We start from the raw sequence: 24,011 nt of genomic DNA, 5'->3' as shown, positions 1-24,011 counted from the left end.
CACACTCCTCTGGCTCCTCCCTTTCTGGATGGGCTGACTTGCCTCTAAGGGAGGGGAGTCCTCCATGGATGAAGCCTCACACTGGGTCAAATCTTAGGCCCGAGCATGCAACAGAGAAGACAGTCCAGAGAGAAATGTTTGCTTCTGTGATATAGCGCCGTTCTTAGTGTGATTTTTCCTTCTTGTTGCAATGGAGTTCTTTCCTTAGAAAGAGTGCACGGCCGCGTAGCGAAGCGGAGCGGCCGTGCTCCTCTGAGCCTCTTTTTGCCCCACTCGCAAGAGTTTCACACAAGAGGACAGTAGACAGACATAGACAGGTCACACTCACAGTCTTTCACAGCTGAGCCCCACTGGGCCGGTGTACTTTCGCGGATTTTCCCCGCCTGGTGTCACACACAGGGAGCCAGCTTTTGCAAAGGTTAGCCGGTTTTTATGCTCTGAAGTCCCTCCCTGAAAATGGCGTCTGGGCGAGCGAGGTTTCTGGAGGCTCTTTTTGCCCCACTCGCAAGAGTTTCACGCAAGAGGACAGTAGACAGACATAGACAGGTCACACTCACAGTCTTTCACAGCTGAGCCCCACTGGGCCGGTGTACTTTCGCGGATTTTCCCCGCCTGGTGTCACACACAGGGAGCCAGCTTTTGCAAAGGTTAGCCGGTTTTTATGCTCTGAAGTCCCTCCCTGAAAATCTGCATTTGAAATTTTAAAGAGGAACCTTGTATAAATTTGATGCCATGCATTTTTCTATTTTTATTTGTCTTACTGTTAGCCTGAGACTTTTTATTATTAATAATTATTTTATTTTCAACTTGGTCAACAATAATTTGCAAGAATACTTTTCTGTCTCCTGGAAAATATGAATATTTGAATTTCAATTTGAATACTGAATTTAATTAAACTTGAATATTATCACTGAAAAATAGAGACAAACTTTTGTACAAAAAGCAAAATATATCCAGTCAACAAGTGTCACCTTTATTAACTCCTTCACAAGGGCCAGTCTGAATCTTTCCTTTGTTTCTTGTTTGTTTGTTTGTTTGTTTTGCTTTGTTTTTCGTCTGTTTTTTGTGGTGCTTATCGATATAGCTGGAGTCCTCACTGGATAATTGACACTTTTTTTGGTACTGGTGGAGTGTTTCACCTTCTTTCTCTCCTTCATCTCCCAAATCGATGATGAGAGCCTCTAGAAGGATTCCACCCATTTTGGGAGTATTAGACTCTTATCCCAGTTTATTTATCTCCTCCTTTTCAGGCAAAAACATGCAACTTGAACTAGCTAGTCCTGCCTACAGTTAGAGGGGGAGATAAGGGAGGCATCAAGACCAAACAGGTGCAAGACTACTAAGTAGTGGGTTGGATACAGAGGGGACCACATATTCTAGCCGCCCTGGGGGTGAGGGAAGAGGAAATGGGAGGTAGGACAAAAACGGAGGGGTAGGGAGGGCAATTTGGGGATGGGAATCCCCCTGACTTTATGTAAATATGTACCTAAAATGTTATTGTCAACAATATGTAAGACACTATGATCAAAATAAACATTATATTAAAAAAAAAAAGAATAATGGACTATACTGACAAAAAAAAATTTAAAACCACCTTTGGGCCAGAGCAATAACACATCAGGTAGGGCATTTGTTCTTAATACAACCAACCTAGGACTGACCTGGGTTCAATCTCTAACATCCTATATGGTCCCCTGAGCCTGACAGGAGCAATTTCTGAGTGCAGAGCTAGGAGTAACCCCTTGGCTCCCCAACTGTGGCCCAACCACCCCCAAAAGATATTAAAACTTACTTGATTGTTTTATAACAAAATATCCCTGAACTTTTCAAGAAGATGATAAGTTTCTAGTAAAATTGAATTTGATTTTGAATGCACAGGGAGATATTTTGTATCTAAAAATGCATGTTTGTTTCTTGAAAATATTCTAGCTGACATGAAAATGATGTGAGCATTTATTATTCAAACTACTTCAAAATACTTGTCAGCTCTATGTAAGACTAACCCAAGTAAGTAAGTCTAAAAGATTTATTTCTAGCTATTCTTTTTCTTCCCCATTGGTCTTATTTAATGAAAGCTTAAGACTAAGAAAAATACTAGTATTAATCCTACATAGCAGTAAATATCATAGTGTGCTTGACAACGAAAGTATCAAGCTACAACACTTTCTTTAAAAAAAAGTTTCTATTTCAGAAAAAATATCTCATAATCTTATACTACATTATAGTACTTTCAAGTTTTGGTATAGGACTCATATAAATGTGAATAATCCCTTATTAATACCAATAATTCCTCATTAAACCATAAAATCATATAAATTTGCTGATGCTGTACTACTGTTAAACTTTCAAAGATGTTTCAAAGTTAAATTGTGATCTCAAAAACTTATGTAATTCTTCTGATTTTCCATCATTATATAAAATATGATGGGGCCAAAGCGGTGGTGCTAAAGGTAAGGTGTCTGCCTTGCAAGCGCTAGCCTAGGAGGGATTGCGGTTCGATCCCCTGGCATCCCATATGGTCCCCGCAAGCCAGGAGCAATTTCTGAGCTCATAGACAGGAGTAACCCCTGAGTGTCAAACAGGTGTGGCCCAAAACACAAAAGCAAAACAAACAAACAAACAAACAAAAAAGATATGTCCCTTTAAAGGACTGGAGTGGTGGCACAGGCCATAAGATGTCTGCCTTGCGAGCACTAGCCTAGGACAGACTGTGTTTCTATCCTCTGGAGTCCCATATGGTCCCTCAAACCATGAGTGATTTCTGAGCACATAGCCAGGAGTAACCCCTGAGCGTCACCAGGTGTGGCCGAAAAAACAAACAACAATAACAACAACAAAAACATGCTCTATAAAATATGCCAGAAAATGTGTAAAAGGATATACTGAAAAGCACATAAATACATATCAAAATTTTTAAAAAGCCAAAGTTACTAACAGAGTAAATATGTTTTCATTTTAAAATGCTAAACAATAAGTAAAAAAATACAGTAAGGTTAAATAATTTTTGAAATGAACTAGCTCTAGAAGACATTCCCGAGTCCTGGTAGTCAATCTTCAAAAAACAGTAATGTTTAGACATACAGCAAGCAGTTTAATTTCACATTAACTTCAATATCAATCAATTCACTTCATTAGTCAATTAAAGTTCTTACATAGAAATTGTCCAATATGTCAATCAGTTTAAATTAATGAATATATTCACCTTTAATAACATTTATTTAACATCTCTAGAAAATACCTACCTTTGAGGTTCTTTGAAGTTGATAAGCAACATAGGTTTTATGAAACTGGCCCAAGAACCACAGAATTGCAAGCTCTATTTTCTCGTTAGAACACTGAGGCAATCCGATGTCCATTAAAGATATAAGCTGAAAGATCCTTCATAAAGAAAAAAGAAAACTAGCTTTAGTAAACTTTCTTAGAGAAACAACATGAAACATTTATTGCTAATGTAGTATATATAATCCCTGTAAAATGTGAGAAAAGTACAAAAGCCAGTAAATGAGCTATTTTTTCAGACATCAGATACCCCACCATTAGAAGAGACACTATAATCTGGCTAAGTTCTTTTAGATCTGTTCCTGGACATTACATCCAAATGTATACATATAATGTGTTACTTATTAATATACATTATATATTTATATGCATAGACCTGTTACTTTACTCAACATTTATATAAAGAGCATAGCATAACATAATTTTAGAGACAGATCAAATACATACATAATTATGTATAATTTATGTAGGTTAAAATATATAGAATAGGGCCCAGGGGCCGGGAAGGTGGTGCTAGAGGTAAGGTGTCTGTCTTGCAAGCGCTAGCGTAGGACGGACTGCGGTTCGATCCCCCGGCATCCCATATGGTCCCCCCAAGCCAGGAGTGGGGTGTGGCCCAAAAACCAAAAAAGAAAAAAAGAATAGGGCCCGGAGAGATAGCCTGGAGGTAGGGCATTTGCCTTACATACAGAAGGATGATGGTTCGAACCCCGGCATCCCATATGGTCCCCCATGCCTGGCAGGGGTGATTTCTGAGCACAGAGCCAGGAGTAATCCCTGAGCACTGCCGGGTGTGACCCAAAAACCAAAAAATAAAATAAAATAAAATAAAATAAAATAAATATAAAATAAAATCTAGTTGTAATATGCCCATATAGATACATCTGTGCAGATGTACAATTTTAGTAAAAGGATATGAATGAAAATTTTTTATTTTACCTTTATATTGCAATGTTTAAACATACCTGTATAGATAGATAGATAGATAGATAGATAGATAGATAGATAGATAGATAGATAGATAGATAGATACAGAAGCAATTTCTGAGCACAGAGCCAGAAGTAACCCTGAGCACTGCTGGGTATGACACAAAAACAAAAAGAGAGAGAGAGAGAGAGAGAGAGAGAGAGAGAGAGAGAGAAAAAATTCCTGAACAAAATTTTACTATAATAAAGAGTATAGGGGCCGGGCGGTGGCGCTGGAGGTAAGGTGCCTGCCTTGCCTGCGCTAGCCTAGGACGGACCGCGGTTCGATACCCCGGCGTCCCATATGGTCCCCCAAGAAGCCAGGAGCAACTTCTGAGCACATAGCCAGGAGTAACCCCTCAGCGTCACAGGGTGTGGCCCAAAAACCAAAAAAATAAAAAAAATAAAAAAAATAAAGAGTATAGATCTGAATTCTTCACTGATGTGCATGAAGACAGATAAAGCAAAAAAGAAAGACAGAGAGGGTACAATACCTTAGAGGCAAAAGTAGCAGGACAGCACAGAACCATTATAAAATGCCAAGGGCTCAGTTGAAATTTTAAAAAACAAATCTTGGGGCTAGAGCAATAGTACAGCAGCAGACCTACATCAGGTCCCTCGAGCCTGCCAAGAGTGATTCCTGAGTGCAGAATAAGGAATAAACCCTGAGCACCACTGGTTGTGGTCCATAATCAAAATAAGTAAATAAAACATCCTTTTTAATTGATCATAGTAACCTACCTATATTTTATATATAAATATATATAAATATAAACATACATAAACTAAAATGTGCAATTTCTTTTATATTCAAGAAATTAGAAAAAAGCTTGAATTCCATCCATCAGATGGGTTAAGATTCTACCAGGCAGATTAAGTTAAAAACACAGTAGTGTTTTTAAAAGATAAGATAAAACTTATTTCTGCTCTCTTTCTAGTGAATTAAACAAGAGGTAATAGTTTTTTGAAAAAAAAAATTCAGATGAAAATGTTATACTCAACTGGAGCCATACATAGTACAGAGGTTAAGGTGCACATCTCACATGTAGCCAACCCTGTTCAATCCTAAAAACCGCATGGATCCCCTAAACATCACCAAGCCAACTCTGGAGTTTCCTGAGTACCACTGGGTAAGCCCTGAGGGACCCCAAAATTCATTGGGGATCACAAGGGGGGCAGGTGTTTCAGAAATCCCTGGCACTGCAGGGCATGAATAGCACCACATCCTTAGGTGCTTGCTTTAAATTGTCAGTGGCAAAACTCTGAGTTCTAGCCCTCCCTCTGGGGAGTCAAAGAAAGAGAGTTCAAACACATCTGGCTCAAATTTGGGTGTAAGACTAAAGAAATGGTTCAATGTGCCAAGACACATGGCTGCATGCGGGTCCCATCCCCAGGGTACCCAGAGCACAGAATGAGCCACCCCAGGAACAGAGAACAGAGCCAGAGTAGCTCCTGAGGTCTGGCTATGTACATCCCCCCCACACCCACACACACACACACAAAATAGTTGCTTTCAGGGCAGTGCTGACCAAGAAAACCTGGGCAGAGAGGCTGTAGGAGCTTGGTGCCATGGGCTACAATGTCCCCACTTCAGAAAGGGCAGAGGCACCAAACGTGGAAGGAGTTATGGGCACCAGGCACAGAGATTCTCCTATGGAGATGGGTAAAAGGGTTTGGGAGAGGAAAAAGTAACTGAGCTGGGGGCAATGAAGAGACAGAGGGAGGAGTCAGAGAGGAGTGGCCCTCTGGGGCCACATGCAATCAAGGGGGAACACAGGACAGAGCCTTCCCGAGAGTGTCTCGGCATTTTAAAATTCTAGTCAGGAGAAGTAAAGCTGAAGTGACTATAAATTTTCATTATTTAATTAAAACTGGGTGGCCTAAGCATAAATACACTTATTTGCTTATATTTAAGTTAAAGGCGTACTTTAATTATGTTAAAGTAACATGTTTTAATTATGATTATCACAATACTGGGAGCTTTTTATGATATTAACCTTTTTCTGATAAAACAGAACAGAATTTTGGCAGGAACCTCACAATTTTCTAATTGGGCTGTGGTCTCCCAGGGATTGGAAAGGTATCACAGTAACTATTCACAGAAGGCAACATGACTACAGTTTCTGAATGTTGAGGCGTCTACATATAAAATTGATATTTTGGAATTTGAGACAAGATATTCTCATTTGATATAACTTCACTATATCAAAACAGGGGTTGGAGTGATAGCAGGTAGGGTACTTGACTTACATGCAGTGATCCAAATTCTAACCTTAGTACCCCTGATGGTCCCCCTGAGCCAATCTTGATGGTTCTCATTTGAGTTTTTAATGTGCTAAACAAAAACCATATATTATCTTCTTATAGAAAGATGTTATAAAAACTTAAGTATGAAAAAATTTAAGTACATGGAAAATCAGCCCACATGTTGCAGTTTTCTTCTGTTTAGAATATAGCATTAAAAGGCAATAATTGGGGGCTGGAAAGATAGCACAGCAGTAGGGCATTTGCCTTGCATACAGCCAACCCTGGACGGACTCTGGTTCCATTCCTGGCATCCTATATGGTCCCCTGAGCCTGCCAGGAGCAATTTCTGAGTGCAGAGTCAGGAGTAACCCCAAGTGCTGCTAGGTGTGGATACCCCAAAATAAGAGGTAACTAATTAACTGCTCCTTATTAAGGCTTGTATTAGAAAACTATCCATTGTTTTTCTTTTTTTTTTCTTTTTGGTTTTTTTGGGTCACACCTGGTGGTGCTCAGGGGTTACTCCTGGCTGTCTGCTCAGAAATAGCTCCTGGCAGGCACGGGGGACCATATGGGACACCGGGATTCGAACCAACCACCTTTGGTCCTGGATCGGCTGCTTGCAAGGCAAACACCGCTGTGCTATCTCTCTGGGCTCTATCCATTGTTTTTCTAACAGATGTACATCACCCCAATTTTGCCCCCACCTCTGTATCAATTTTACATCTTTTACCAGGTCTTATAAAATAAACAGTGATTCAACTCTTACCTTAACCATTTTTTCCAAACAAGTGTTTAAAATAGAACTGTGTAGAACCAGAGCAATAGCACAACAGCAGGGCCTTTGCCTTTCATGCAGCTGACCCATGACAGACCTGGGTTCGATTCCCGGCTTCGATTCTCATATGGTCCCCTGAGCCAGGAGTGATTTCTGAGCACAGAGCCAGGAGTAACCCCTGAGTTTCACCGAGTGTGGCCCCAAAACCAAAATAAAATTAAAAATAAAATAGAACTGTGTGATCTAACAAATTTGGCTTATAAGAACTTACTTAGCCTTGGTTCGTTTCAGTAAAATGAAAAATAAACCTTCCTCAAAAGTAAAAAGCAAAATGCTGGAGCAATAGTAGAGTAATTTAGGGCTCTTGTCTTGGGCACAGCTGCTGATTTTGATCCCCAACACCTGATAAGGTTCTGACTTCCTCCAGGAATATCTCTAAGTCTTCAGCACTGCCAGGGGTTGCCCTGGCAAGAAGTACAAAATGAAGTCACTGAATCAGCTCAGTGATACTTTTTAATCTTCTTCTTCTTCCTTTTTTTTTTTTTTTTTTTTTTACAATTTTGGGACCAAACTCAGAAGTGTCTAGGGATCGAACCCAAGCCTCTTGTAAAATAAGCATATGTTCTAGGCCATAAAGCTATCATTCCAATCCAATAATGGTTTAGGGGCCATATCTGGCCATGCTCAGGGGTCACTCCTTGCTCTGTACTCAGGGAGTGCTCCTGGTGGTGCTCAGGGGACTATATGGGATTGAACCAGAGTCATCGCTGTATGCAAACACCCTACCCACTATACAATTACTCTGGCCTCTATTTTATATATATATATATATATATATATATATATATATATATATATATATATAATACTTGAATACTGTGACTTATAATGTTGTAGGGTTATAGGCATGGGGCTTGAGAAAGAGTACAGTGGGTAGGGCACTTTCCTTAAATGCAGATCTGAATGCTGATCTTAAATGTTGATCTGGGTTTGATCCTTGGCACTCCACATGGTCCTGAGTTCCACCAGATGTGATCCCTGAGCACAGAACTAAGAATAAAACTTACACAGCCAGGTATGAACCCCAAACAAAAAATATTAAGAAAAATTAAATGATATCCCTCCACAATGTGCCTAGTTCTCTCCCAATTTCCCCTACCTCACCACTTTGGCACAGTTAGTTCTGTAGGACCACTCTCTGTGGCTGTTATCATTAACGGCTTTACTACCGTATTTGCCGGCGTATAAGACGACTGGGCGTATAAGACAACCCCTTAATTTTGCAGTTAAAACATAGGTTTAGGCCTATATTCGCTGTATCAGACAGAACGTTCCTGTGCTGCAACTGTATGTACCACAGTGAGCCAATCCCAACAAGCAAAAGTTCAAAGGTTATACTTCCTCTCTGACTCTGGCCAATCTGAGCAGGCTTTTGACAGTGTAGATTCGGGTCCAGAACATTGTCTAATTTGCATGCATCAAAAGCCTGCTTGGATTGGCTGAGTCAGAGAGGCGGTCTGAGCAGCCTTGCGGTGATTGGTCCCTTATCATAGGCACCTTTTCTGGCAATTCCCTGGTGGCGTCAGTTAATCTCCCCCACTACATGAACCAAACAACACCCCATCCTCGGACCCTAGCATTGAACCACCAAACAGTTAGCTGGGTTTTGCCAGAAGCGGCCCCCAGATCTCCTGAGTACTGTTTGGGAGCCCCCAAGAAAGAGATTTGGAAACTCTGTGGCCTGATTTTTTGTTTGTTTGTTTCATTTAGTGGCATATTGAAACATTTTTCGGGATATACTTGGCGTATAAGACGACCCCGACGGTTGACTTTTTTTTGTTTGTTTCAAAAGTTGTCTTATATGCCGGAAAAAACGGTATGTTTCTTTATATTCCACGATCAGGTAGATCATTCTTTCTGTCCCTCTCCTGACTGACTAAACTCAGCATAATGCCCTGTAGTTCCATCCACACAGCTGAAAATTGCAAGATTTCGGCTTTTCTTACAGTTAAGTTTATTATGCCATAGTTTCTTTATCCACTCATCTGTTTTTGGGTGCTTGGGTGAATGCTTTTAGTTTCAGGTATATTCTTTTCCATCTCTAAGACTGAAGTATCAGATTCGCCAAGATTTTTGAGACCTCTATGAATAATTAATAACATATCAATTATCTTGGTAAAAAGGAATTTTGTGTTATTCTTGGGAGCTGATTTTTCAGAGATATGCAGGTTATTTTGTAGTACTGAAATCAATCATGTTTCTATATCAGGGAATCTTTTCAAATGAATTCAAATGTTTACAACTAGACAGTATCATAAGAAACTGTGTTTTCTAGAAGATGTAGGAAGGACAAATAAATACAGAAAAAAAGATCAAATTTCTGAAGATTTCACCATCATTCTACAACTGACTAATATCTCCCTCCAACTTCTGGAGAGACATCAGCTGTCTGAAAAGCTAAACTTCCTCTGTGAGATAGGCAAGCTGGCAAGTATCCACATTCCTTAATGTAGCACAAAATAATGAGTAAATTAGAACCGATCCATCATGCAGTCCTCTACATTTGCAGTGTGAATCAGATTAAATAGAACAAGAACACTAATTTAAATCGAATGATTCATTTAAAAAAATCACATTTCAAAACAGTACATTTAATGGAAAGGTGACAGAACAGAAAGCTCTGTGGCAAGCTAAGGATATTCAGAAAGTGTACACACTTCACAAATGCTTTCTGCAAAATGGAGAAGTAACATGATTGTCCCCCTTATCCTATGAGCCCCTCAGTGGTAGCTGCTTCTTCTTCCAACCTCTCTGGTACCCTGAAAATGGGATATAATATCTCTCAATTCCCCTTTCAGAATTTTCTCCTACTAGTCATCATATCTGTCCATCACACCTGTCAGATTTACAGCTGATGTCATCAAACCATGACACCAAATACACATTCTTCTTGCCATTATCTGCTCTCCCTAATCTCTATAGAGATGAATCTTTTAACTCTACATCTACTGCAAACCTACAATCAATCAACCTTTGTTCTGTTTATGACTGAAACCCAACTACAATCACGTTTGCAATCATGGTGCTCAAATAAAGATTATATATAAATAAAATAAATATTAAAAAATAAATAAAAAACTAAAAGCTTAACTAAAATGTAATTCGCATGCCATGCATTCAATGCATGCAACCCAAAGTACATGATTTGGTGTTTTTTAGTGAACTTGGAGGCTCAGGAAGACACCACTATAATCTACATGGAGAATTTCTTTTTTCATCCTACTCTGTACCACCTCTGTAGTCCTAAGCAACCTCTAATGTACTTTACATTTTTTCCTTCTTGGACATTTTATAAGAATTATTTATGTGGTTTTGTGACTGACATGTGTGTGTGTGTGTGTGTGTGTGTGTGTGTGTGTGTAACCACATCTGGTAATATTTGGGGACTACTCCCAGGATGGTTCTCCAGGAACTATATGGGGATAAAGAGTGAACTTGGGGTTACTGCACACCATAGCCTCTGAGCATTCTTTTGTTCTCTGACAGCTTCCTTCACTTAGCAAATATCCCACGGCTATGCTTGGGTTAGCCTATTCTGAGTCTTCCATTCATTTCCCTTATCACATAACACATTCTACTCATTCATAGCAGTCATTTAGGATATCTCCAATGATCAGCTTTAAAATGAATGTTGCTATGAAGATTGGTGTAATGCTTTTATGTGGGAGTTTGGCTTTTTACCTCTTGGTTTCACCTATCAGAGAAATTAGGTCATATGACACCTTCATCTCTACCATTCTAAGGAAGTGTCACAATGTCTTCCAAAGCAGCAGTGCCATCTCACTGTCCCTCCAGCAATGTACAAGGGTTCAATTTCTCGATTCCTTGCCAAGACTTACTTGCCAAGACTACTCTATCCTAGTGGAGGAATGCTATTTTAACATGTCTCTCCATGATTAAAGATTTTGCCTTTTTGTTATGAGCCTATGAGTCACTTGTACTTATTCTTTAGAGAAATGTGTACCCAAATTTTTTGCCTGTTTTACTATTCAGATATTTATTTTTTTATTATGAGGTGGCAAGAGTTCTCTATAAATTTTCTTCACAAGTTCTTATCCAATAAGTGACGTGTGACTATTGTACCCCATCACTGGACTGTTTACACCAGGGGTCTTCAAACTATGGCCCGCGGGCCACATGCGGCCCGCAGAGGAGTCTGATCCGCCTGCCAGCAGTGAGCGCTGTTTGGTTGCCAAGATACCTGCCTGCATATACACTCAGTGTACATACAAATATCAGGAACCATGCACTCAAAATGGTAACCATCTTTGGTAGCACTTAGGCCTGTGAACAGACTTTTTCAAGAATGAAACATCTGAAATCTCCAACCAGATCAAGATTAACTGATGCCCACTTGAATCACTTGTTACGGCTGAAAGTGACAAATATGGAACCGGACATTGACCATCTCTTTAGCCAAAAGCAGGCCCACAGTTCCCATTGAAATACTGGTGCATGGGCCCGGAGAGATAGCACAGCGGTGTTTGCCTTGCAAGCAGGTGATCCAGGACCAAAGGTGATTGGTTCGAATCCCGGTGTCCCATATGGTCCCCCGTGCCTGCCAGGAGCTATTTCTGAGCAGACAGCCAGGAGTAACCTCTGAGCACTGCCGGTGTGGCCCAAAAACCAAAAAAAAAAAAAAAAAAAAAAATACTGGTGCATGATCTGTTTATTTATAAATAGTTTTCATTTTATTTATATAAGATATGTACAGCGTGAGTAGGAATCAGTAGCTCATATAGTCCGGCCCTCCAGCTAAGGCACCGTAACGGCCCCCACTTTAAAAAGTTTGAAGACCCCTGGTTTACACTTTCTTTTCTGTGGAGAGACTGGCCTATTGAGTCTATCCCTGGTAATGCTTGCGGTTTACTCCTGGATCTATGCTCAGGAATCATTCCTGGAGGTGATAAGGAGAACTTGTATATTTTGGAGGTCAAACTGAGTTGGCTACCTGCAAGGCAACTGGTCTCTCCTGTACTATTTTTCTGGTTTCATTGTATGTGGTCTTTGAAACACAAAGTTGTTTAATTCTGACCTAGTCAAAATTTTAATTTTACTTCTATCATTCTTCTGTTTTGGGAGTTGGAAGAGCTAAGAAACCAGTGCTCAATCCAAAGTCATGAGATTCACTCCTATGATTTCTCATGTAGTTTTATAGCTTTTACTCTAACATTTAGGTATATGATTCATGGGGAATTCAAAATGGCTAGAGATAAAGGTTTAGTTTCATTCTTCTACATGTGATTGTCCTACTGTCCAGAGGCAATTTGTTAAGAAGACTATTCTTTTATCATGTGAATTGTTTTACTACCTACTAGAAATTCAATTGATTATTAAATGGGAGGTCTTATACTTGAACTCTCGATTCTATTTCACAGATCCATCTTCCTTTATACCAGCATTCAACATCAGAAACTGTTTTGACTACTCTTACGCTATAGAAAACTGTAAAGTCAGAAAGTATGTCTTTCAATGTCATCCTTTTTCATTCGGTTATTCTAGCTATTTTCCTGAATATTCATATAAATTTTAACTATCAGCTTGCCACCTTTAACAAAGAAGTCTGCTGACAATTTGAAAGTAACTATACTGAATCTGTAGATCAATGTGAGTAGTACGGCCATGTTAATTAATGGACATACATTTTTCCCCAATTACGTAGATCTTCAATTTCTTTCCACAGTGGTTCACAGTGTCAGTACACAAGTCATATTTCCCTCTAGGCTGGCATAAACTGCCAAGTGTATTATTCAATTCTTTACAAATCTGATTTGATTTATGAGTACTTTCACCAGAAAAACTACTAGAAGTAACATTATACCATCATTGGAGTAACCCATAGTAGAAATGTCAGCTCTCTGTCTCTCAGGGGAGGCTTGATGGAGAAGCCAGTCATCATTTGAGACCATATACCCAAGAAGGCATTACTAGTCCTTTGAGAGAGTTCACTGAGAGAGAAATGCCCAACTAGAACACAGAAATAAGGTGCCAGTTCTGAGACCAGAGCTAGGAAGATAGAAACACTCAGATACCTCCATTGCAAATATGAAATTAGGGTCTTTTTATTTGTGCCACATGTTTTTGGTGGCTCTTTTTTGGTATGTGTCTTGTATTGCTGTTGTTACTGTTGAAACAGTCATACTAATAGTCATGCTGAAGTGCTGCTGAGTGATGATAAACAAAAAGAAAAGTTATGCACCTTAAAGAAAAAAATCTGATAAAAACATAAAATTTTGTCCAAAGAAAAGTTATAGTGTGATTGTTAGCTATGAGTTCAATGTTAGCGAATTAACAATATGTATTGAATTAGGTGTCTTTAAACCAAATCACTAACATAAATCAAGGTTCTATTTCTGACAAACTGGTGAAACTGTAGTCAGGAACCTGCAGGAAACTAATCCTATGTTCCTGATAGGAGCAACAGTTTGGTACTTGCTAATTAGTAGTGATAGCAAATATATTAAAATCTGCTGTATCCTCAGACTCTTCTAATGGCTTTATTAATAATACGTTTTCATGCTGTACAGGCCTTAGACAGATCTAAAACGTGAATAGTTTCTCCCATTTTGTGGGTAAAATTTTTTGTATGCTAGTCACTATTTTCTTTGAGGTGCAGAAGTTTCTCAGCTTAATATAATTGTTGTATTAAATAATTAACGATGGGGCTGGATGGCGATGGATGGAGGCCTTTGTGCTTAGGCCCCAGCCACGTGGCTTCATCCCCCATCCAGCTGGCGGGTTCCAGGCCCAGGTGATCGGCGTAATCAAGACTCACTCACAGGCAGGCTTCAGGAAGCATTAACTTTATTCATACCCTATTCACCACATGTGTGTGGCCTATCTCATAACCTTTTAAGCACTAGTTATTCTTGGCCCTGCATCTAAACTCCTTTCAGCCATCTTCCTCAGAGCGCCCAGCAGCGCAGAAAGGGCCAAGAGCCAAAAGGGGCCGAATCCCCTTGATTCCGCCTTATCTAACATTTCCCAGACCCCTCCCAGGAATGGAAGGGGCTCGCAGGTAAAGTTACACCTATTATCCGGTTCCCAAGACCCCTCCCAGAAAAGGGTGGGTCTAGGGTCTTAAATAGGTACACCCACATATAATCTTATTTTTTTTTTTTATCTCTGCTTCCACTTTTTTGGAGAGTGATGTTTCCTCCTTGAAGATGCCTTTAGTCTCAATATCATGGAGTGTTTTACCTAAGTATTCCACATACCTTATGGTTTTGGGTCTGATATCAAGGTCTTTAATCCATTCGCATTTGACCTTTGTGCATGGTGTTAGATGGAGGTCTGAGTTCGCTATTTTGCATGTGGCTGATGTTGTGCCAACACCACTTGTTGAAGAGGCTTTCCTTGCTTTATTTTGCATTTCTTGCCTCTTTAACAAAGATTGATTGATTGAGTGTCTGAGGAACATTCTCTGAATATTCAAATCTATTACATTGATCTGAGGGTCTGTCTTTATTCCAATACCATGATGTTTTCATGACTATTACTTTGTAATACAATTTAAAATTAGGGAAAGTGATGCCTCACATATGTTTTTCCTAAGGGTTACTTTAACTATTGTGGGTATGTATTGTTTCAAATGAATTTCAGGAGTGTTTGATCCACTTCTTTGAAGAATGTCATGGGTATCCTTAGAGAAATTGCATTAAATATATATATATAATATTTTGGGGAAGTATTGCCATTTTAATGATGTTAATCCTCCCAATCCATGAGCAGGGCATGTGTCTCCATTTCCTTGTGTCCTCTTTTATTTCTTGAGGCAGGGTTTTATAGTTTTCTTTGTATAAGTCTTTCACCCCAAGGTGACCCCAAGATATCTGAGTTTGTGTGGCACTAATGTGAATGGGATTGATTTTTTGGTTGTTTTGTTTTGTTTTGTTTTTTGGGTCACACCCAGTGATGCTCAAGGGTTATATATTGCTCAGAATTCGCTCCTGGCTTGGGGGACCATATGGGATGCTGAGGGATTGAACCGCAGTCTGTCAGCACATGCAAGGCAAAAGCCCTACCACGTGCACCAATACTCTGGCCTCATAATTTTTTAATATCATTTCTTCTGTATCATTATTTGTGTATAAGAAGGCCATTGATTTTGTGTTAATTTTGTAGCCTGCTACTTTGTTATATGATTCTATTGTTTCTAGAAGATTTATGGTAGAATATTTAAGGTTTTCTAAATATAATAGAATGTCATCTGCAAATAGTGAGAGCTTGACTTCTTCCTTTCCTATCTAGATGCCCTTGATATCTTTTCTTGCCTAATTGCTATGGCAAGAACTTCTAGCACTAGGTTGAATAGCAGCGGAGAGAGGGGCAGCCTTGTCTTGTACCAGAAAACTATTTACCCAAGACCCCTCAGATAAGGGGCTAATAGCTAATGTATATACTAGGTACTGACAGAATTTAACAAGAAAAAAGCATCTAACTCCATCAAAAAATGGAGAGAAGAAATAAACAGATACTTCCTCAAAGAAAAAATACAAATGGCCAAGACATATAAAATAATGTTCCACATCACTAATCATTAGGGAGATGCAAATCAAAACAACAATGGAGTACCATCTCACGCCACAGAGACTGGCACACATCACAATCAGTGCTGGTGGGGATGTAGGGAGAAAGGAACTCTCATTCACTGCTGGTGGGAATGCTGTCTAGTCTAGCCTTTATGAAAACAATATGGAGATTTCTCAAAAAACTGGAAATTGAACTCCCATATCATCCAGCTATACCACTCCTTAGGCATATACCCACGGAAAACAAAACACAATAATGCATTCTGCACACCTATATTCATTGTGATGCTATTTACAATAGTGAGAATCTGAAAACAACTCAGATGCCCAACAACAAATGGTGGCTAAAGAAACTGTGGTACATATGCACAATGGAATACTATGCAGCCATCCAGAAAAATGAAACCCATGAAATTTCCTATACATGGATGGACATGGAAACTATTATGCTGAGTGAAATAAGTCAGAGGGAGAGAGATAAACACAGAATAATCTCACTCACCTATGGGATTTAAAAAAAAAAGACATTATTGTAATAATGACCAGAGACAATAGAGATGAGGGCTGGAAAGGCTGGCTCACAATATGAAGCTTACCACAAAGAATGGTGAGTTCATTAGAGAAATAACTACACTGACAACTATCAATGACAATGGTAGTGAGTGAGAGAAAGAGAATGTCTGTCTCGAATACAGGCAGGGGGTGGGAGAATGTGGAGATGGGTGGCATTGGTGGCAGAAAGGTTGACTGGTAAAGGGAGGTGTTCTATTTTTATAACTGAAATCCATCTGCAAACATGTTTGTAATCATGGTGCTTAAATAATTTTTTTCTTTCTGGTTTTTGGTTTTTGGGACCCATCGGTGACACTAGGGGTTATTCCTGGCTCTGTGCTCAGAAATCGCTCCTGGCTTGAGGGACCATATGGGATGCCGAGGGATTGAACTGTGGTCTGTCCTAGGTTAACCAGTGCAAGGCAAATGCCCTTCCACTGCGCCACCACTCCAGCCCAAATAAAAATATTATTCAAAAATACAATAGATCTGAAACATCAGGTCATAATTTGGGGGAGCCAGAACATAGAACAGTAGAGGCACTTGCCTTGCATATGGCCACTTTGAGTTTATTCCCCAGTATCACCTTGAGCCAGAAGTAAGCCCTGAGCACAGCCACCTATTTTCTCAAAACAAACAAATTAACACTCAATTTTTGGTAAATAAAATTAAAAAAATTACCTGCTCTATAGGAGTCATTATTTAAAAAACATTTTACTGCAAACTAAGTAAAATTTTTCTTCAAATATAAAAATGCCCTTTTTACATTATATCAGTTTAGAATTTTAGATGTCCCCCCTCTTTTTCCTCTCACTAAATAGACATTACTATAAAAATAGGAACAAGGGGCTAGAGCTATAACACGGTCGATAGGGTGTTTGCTTTGCATGTGGCTGATCCAGGACCAACCCAGGTTCAATCCAGCATCCCAGATGGTCCCCTGAGCCTGCCAGCAGTAATTTCTGAATGCAGAGCCAGGAGTAACCCCTGAGTACCTCTGGCTATGACCCCAAAACACACATACAAATAAAAATAAATTTAAAAAGGAACAAATGGGGGCTGGGAATAGTACAGTGGTTAGGGGTGCTTTCAGTTTAGTCCCAGCATCAGGTGATCTCAAGCATTATGGGATATTATGGCATCTGAGCATCTCTGCTTGTGGCCTTGGAGGCCTTTTAGCACTGGTACTCCCCAGCATCACCAAGCCCAAGCAGCACTGTATCCTTGGGTCCTGAACTGCCAACAAACTAGCCTTTATTGTCCAGAGTGGTTCCCATTCTTCCTGAAGTCTACCTCCACATAAATAAAATTATATAGTACTTACTATGTATTAGAGGCATGGTACTAAACGTTGAGTCAGTCACTTAGATCTATGCTCATTTGAGGTCACAAATCTCTATTTTCATAAAGCAGAGTTCTGTGAGTCAAGTACAAGTCAGGACTACCAAGCATTTCTCCTCCTCAAATCATTCTGTGCTGCATACCATTTCCTTTCCACAATGATAAGAGACAATAAACATTCAGATACAAGCTAGAGGAGAAGTCTGAACTCCAGAGAACTCATGTATGTTTACTGAACACATTTCAACTCCTTATCCTAAACTGTTCCCTTGTAGTGCCTCAAGTCTGGACCATAGATAACACTGAAAATGCCTTTGAGGTGGAATCTCATATGTTGAATTTCCATTCACCCGCTCAGTATAAAACCAACTAATGTGACAAATGAAATGAGTATTTGTTGTATAGTTGAATTTAAAGCATGAATACTTACTTATGAGGTACATTATTCACATAAATACAAAAATATTTGCCCACTGGCTCTTGAAAAATAAACCTACTGAAAATAGGGGAAAAATTCATCATGCAAGTAAATTTTGTATTTCTCTACTGGAAAATCAGTATTTTGAAAAATAAGAGGCAGTACAACTCAGCCTGGATTCAAATTTGCTCCTACTACTTATTATGAGTTATTTACTCCCTTGGCTTTAACTTATTTATAAGCATCAGGATAGAAATAATACTTGGTTCAGACAGGGCTGCGACAATCACTAAGTGAACTATTTTGCACACGAAGTGCTCATATACAAAGCTTACTACTGTGTAGGTAGAATTCTTTCAACTTATCTTTCTACAGAATTTCATTTAATAGTATCAGATAAAGCCACCTAACCTCGAGATGAAACCATGAGATTCTTTGTGACACCCTGACTTCAACATAGGATCTGTGCAAAAACCAATATCTCCAATTACTGAAGTCTGACTGAGACAACCAGGATTGAGGAGAATTTTTCCTGGGACTATGAAGAAAGGCTTTGGGGTTACACAACTTAATATGTCCGGAACCTATAGTTGGTCTTAGGGCAGGATGCTTCATGGATAGGGTGTCCCTGTTTTTAGGCCAAAGGTTTTCCTTTCTATTTTCCCCACCTTCACATGTGTCAACGCAAAAAACTGCCATCCCTTTTTTTATCTTTTAGATAGGGGCTACCACCTTTTTCATAAACCTTGGGACACCAAAGTCAACAACAATAGAACCAAGAGAGCCAATAGAATCAAGAGATCCAAATTAAAACTATCTAAATTTAAATTGGCCTATTAAACTGGCAGACTGGGGGCAAAGGGTGGTGATATACACTCTGGGAACATTAGTGGAAGGAGGTCAACACTGGCGGTGGGATTGGCACTGATTCATTGTATGTCTGAAATCCAACTGTAAAGAACTTTGTAAATCACAAGGTTTCATTAAAATAAGAAAGGTTTTTGTGTTTTGGTTTTTGGGCCACACCTGGTTATGTTCAGGGGTTACTCCTGTCTATATACTCAGAAATTGCTCCTGGCTTGGGGGACCATATGGGATGCCCGGGATCAGTCCATTCTAGGCTAGTGCGGCCAAGGCAGATGCCTTACTGCTTACGCCACCACTCTGGCCCCCCAATAAAATAAAATAAAAAAAAGGAATATCTGATGAAGAAACCTGGTACTTTTTTTTTGGGGGGGGTCACACCCGGCAGTTCTCAGGGGTTCCTCCGGGCTCTATACTCAGAAATCACTCCTGGCAGGCTCAGGGGACCACATGGGATGCTGGGATTCGAACCACTGTCCTTCTACATGCAAGGCAAATGCCTTACCTCCATGCTATCTCTCCGGCCCCAAGGTATTATTATTGATACTGATTTGATTCCAAGTCCTTGACTTAGGATGTGGCAGGGTGGTAATTATGTGAATTTATGATGTAATAGGTTACATGATAAAATATGAATTTATGAAAAGTTAAATTTAAAACGAAAACTGTCAGTGTAAGGATTTCCTAACTAATTTCTAAAATAAAGTGAATAGAGGCAGGAGCAATAGCACAGCAGGTATGGTGTTTGCCTTTGATGTGAACCACATGGGTTCAATCCCCAGCATCTCATATGGTCCCCCGAGCCTGCCAAGAGCAATTTCTGAGTGCAGAATCAGAAGTAACCCCTGAGTACACAGGGTATAGTTCCAAAACAAAATATAAATAAATAAAAGTAAAATAAAGTGAGTAGTGGAAAAAGTCTACTCTAAGTGTTTAGTAAGTGGTAGTTATTATTACAATAATAACTCTTATTAATGACCCCATTTAATTCCACTATCCTTATAAAAACACAAAAATATCAATATGTAGCATTTATACATTTTTTCCAAGTTTTATTTTATAAGCTGTTGAATATATAAAATTACAAAACTCAATATTTAAGAATGCTCAAGTTCTTCCATTCTTACTAAAGAGGTTTTTGCAAAAAAAAAAAAAAAAGCTAGGTACATACAATTAGCCATACATAGCTGACTCATAGTATGAGAAAGCATTCTTTTAAATGCTATTTGTAAAACAAAATAAAACAAAAAACCCTAAACAGAAAATAAAATTTCCAAATAATACATTTTTTTTAAAAGCATGCTGGGTTACCAGAGAGATAGTATAAGGGTTAAGGTGCTTGCCTTGCACTTGACTACCTCTGATTCAATCTCCAGCACCACATATGGTCCCTTGAACCTCACCAGGTATGATCCCTAAATGAAGAACAAGGAGTAAGACCTGCGCATAGTTTGGTATGTACCCTCCCCTCAATAAAAAACAAAAAACAAAAAACAAGGGACCGGAGCAATAACACAGCAAATAGGACATTTGTCTTGCATGCAGCCAACCCAGGTTTCAGTCCCTGACATCTCATATGGTCTCCCAAGCATTGCCAGGAATGATTCCTAAGCATAGACATGAATAAGCATGAATCCTGAGCACTGCTGGTGTAGTTCCTAAACCAACCACCGCCACAACCACCACAACCAAAAATACATTAAAAACACACACACACACACACACACACACACACACACACACACACACACACACACACACACACACGGTAAGTATGTGTCATGTTAAATCAGCCACAGGAGGAAACTAAATCTCTTTTCAAGTAGGATGAGAAGACAGACCACTATAGTACCAAGGGACTGACCCTAGTATAAAATTGTTGGTTTACTAGTCCTACCTAATCAATATTCATACTCCACCCTAGGGTTTGATCTGGGATATTGGTTTATTCCCTACTTGGTATTCCTCTCCTACCCTAGGGTGTGGCCTAATTCTTGTCAATAAAAGCAAGGGTTTGAGGAAGGCAGAGACTCATTCTTCAGACTTCTTCCACTAAGCTGCATTCCTTCTTAGGAGCAGAAAGCTTGAGTGGTTGAATTCCTTGCTTTCCTGAACCTGCTTTCCCAAAACAAAGATTCTCTTATATGTAAACCTGGCGGGACAGGTTCAGGATACCTGCCCTTCCTGGGGGTGGTCCCTATACTCAATAAAAACAGTTCTGGTAGGCAGCTTGGTGGAGATACTAGGTAGAAGACGGTCAGACTATCCGTGTTTCACCCTCACACTGGTTAGGATTATTTCATACATGATCCTGATTCAGACTTGTTAACTTGGAGTTGGAGATAAGGCATGAGGGGAGATTTTACATATAATGATGCTTTTTGTTTTGTATTGTGTTTTTGGGCCACATCTGGTGATGCTCAGCTAGGTCTACTATCCCTGTACTATCCCCAGATCCAGAAAATAATTTTTTTTCAATGTAGCATGTTAAATATTATAGACTACAGAACATAAGTATGTGAATTTCTCAAATTAAAAATGTTTATTCTTTAGGTCCTTTATTCTGCGGTTTTGAAATTAGTTTTTTGTACCTAAAGAATTATGGCAAAGACAGTTTGTGATCAATAGAAAGTACAGTATCTTTTTCTAAATTTATGGTAAATTTTGAATGGAAGTATATTTGAAAGAAAAATACAATGTATTTACTGTAGTTTTCTAAAAGACAGTGATCTGTACTGTTCAAGAAAGAAAAAAATTAACAGTGCATGTCCCTTACAAAGTAAACAAGAGCTGACTGGAGAGCTGAGTTAGTGTTGTAAATGAACACTGAACTATAAAGGTGTTATTAAACTATTAAATACAATTTATGCTTAATCAAATGAATGATTATTTTAATAATGAATAAATATTTTTTAAAATATTAAACCTTTCCCTGATATCTTAATAATTTTAGACTGAGGTGTTTGAAAGAATAAATGTTAAAAAGTTACCCTGGTTATAGATTATGTTTCCAAAATTTAAAAAACTGTATAAACCATAAATCAAAACTACATTTAGAATTTAAATAATGATTATATGTTTCATCTTTACAAATTTATTTAAAAATCTCTTCTAATAATCGAACTAAATTTTCACTATAATTTTCCATTTTTCTATTTATTTTCAAGTGTTCAGTGCACTAGTTTTAGCAGCTGTTCAAGCAACAACGTTTTTTCCTTTAACAAAATAATTATTGCTGTAATAATCTGTAATTATGGTTTATAACTGCAATAATCCCAAAGAAATCAGTCATTACCATAGATCACAAGTAATCGTTAACTACTGTTAATGACCTATTTCTTAGGGATTATTGTTTTTGTAAACCATGACCATATCACCACAAATATGGAAGAGCAAGACAATATAATACAAATGAGATCATAATATAATAATAAACTTATTTTGTAACATTAAAAGCCATTAAGCATCTAAATTAAAGCACACATAACGAGAGCATATAATTTTCTTTGTTCAACACTAGCTGAAGTGTTTAGCTTGCACAAAAGAAATGGAATACTTCAAAACACAGTGATACAAACTACAACTTTAGGCTTTTTCATAATTAAAAAAATAATTTCTGGGGCTGGAGTGGTGGCACAAGTGGTAAGGTGTCTGCCTTGCCCGCGCTAGCCTAGGATGGACCAAGGTTAAATCCTCCGGCATCCCATATGGTCCCTCAAGCCAGGTGTGATTCCTTCTTTTTTGGGGGGAGCACACCCATTTGATGCTCAGGGGTTACTCCTGGCTAAGCGCTCAGAAATTGCCCCTGGCTTGGGGGGACCATATGGGACGCCAGGGGATCGAACTGCAGTCCTTCCTTTGCTAGCGCTTGCAAGGCAGACACAACTTACCTCTAGCGCCATCTCACCAGCCCCCAGGAGTGATTTCTGAGCATATTGCCCAGAGTACCCCTGAGCATCACTGGGTGTGGCCCAAAAACAAACAAACAAAAGAAAATTTCTGAGTAAAATACAGATGGCTTCAAAACATTACTTCTCAGTGACCTTTTGACTAGAAAGAAACAAATAATAAATTGTTTAATGTATTAAAGATATTAACTTTTTTTCTTTTCAGAATTTTTGTTGTTTGTTTTTTGAGGGGTCATGCCCAGTGGAACTCAGGGATTACCTGGGGGGCCCAGTGGAATGTGAGTGAACCGGGGTCAGCCACATGTAAGGCGAGTGTTTTTCCCATTTTACTAGCTCTCTGGACTGATTTAAAGATGTTGAAATGTCATTTTAATAAAACTACATTAGCATATCCAACTCCCTGCTTTAGTATGACTAAAATATGACTAAAATATAACTATAAGGTCTGACTTAATTATAACATTAATATCTAATACAAGTATTTTAGTTAATACATTCCCTGAAGTGTAGAAAAGCTAGCTACACTTTTAGTAACCTTTGGTAGAAAGTTATTTTACAATGGAATCGTTACACTGCAATGAAGTATTTGATATATAGCAAATAATGTTTGTGAAATCTAATAAATGAACATCTCTGAATCCCATTTAACTTATAAACCAGAAATGTACTAATATTGACCTATCTATAACCTATATATAACCTCTATATGCATCCCCTGGCTTGTTTCTTTACCTCCTACCCTAGAGACAACCCACACATTTTGTTCATAAAATTATTTGTGAGTTTTATTTTCTCATAAAAATATATAAAATTCTATTAATATTTTAAGGACATCTGATTTCTTTCTTTCTTTTTTTTTTTTTTTTTTGCTTTTTTGAGGGGGCCACACCCAGTGACGCTCAGGGGTTACTCCTGGCTAGGCACTCAGAAATTGCTCCTGGCTTGGGGGACCATATAAGACACAGGGGGATAGAACTGTGGTCTGTCCTAGGCTAGCTCGAAAGGCAGATGTCTTACACCCTACACCACTGCTCCGGCCCCAAAAACTTGTTGTCTTTTGTTTAATATCT

General features: G+C 38.8%; 1 protein-coding gene across 1 annotated transcript in view; it reads right to left on the bottom strand.

Moving 5' to 3' along the window:
• RANBP17 (RAN binding protein 17) overlaps nt 1–24,011 on the bottom strand; it is a gene marked incomplete at its 5' end in the record, with an annotated part of 271,440 nt that overhangs the window by 195,451 nt on the left and 51,978 nt on the right. The window contains 1 exon segment of the mRNA XM_049775658.1: nt 3,243–3,378. Coding sequence (XP_049631615.1) covers nt 3,243–3,378 — 136 coding nt within the window.

The sequence above is a fragment of the Suncus etruscus genome, chromosome 6 (genome assembly GCF_024139225.1).
Source record: "Suncus etruscus isolate mSunEtr1 chromosome 6, mSunEtr1.pri.cur, whole genome shotgun sequence".
NCBI classification, from domain to species: domain Eukaryota; kingdom Metazoa; phylum Chordata; class Mammalia; order Eulipotyphla; family Soricidae; genus Suncus; species Suncus etruscus.
Note: the sequence above shows the minus strand (reverse complement) of the source record. Positions and strands in the feature narration are given on the sequence as shown.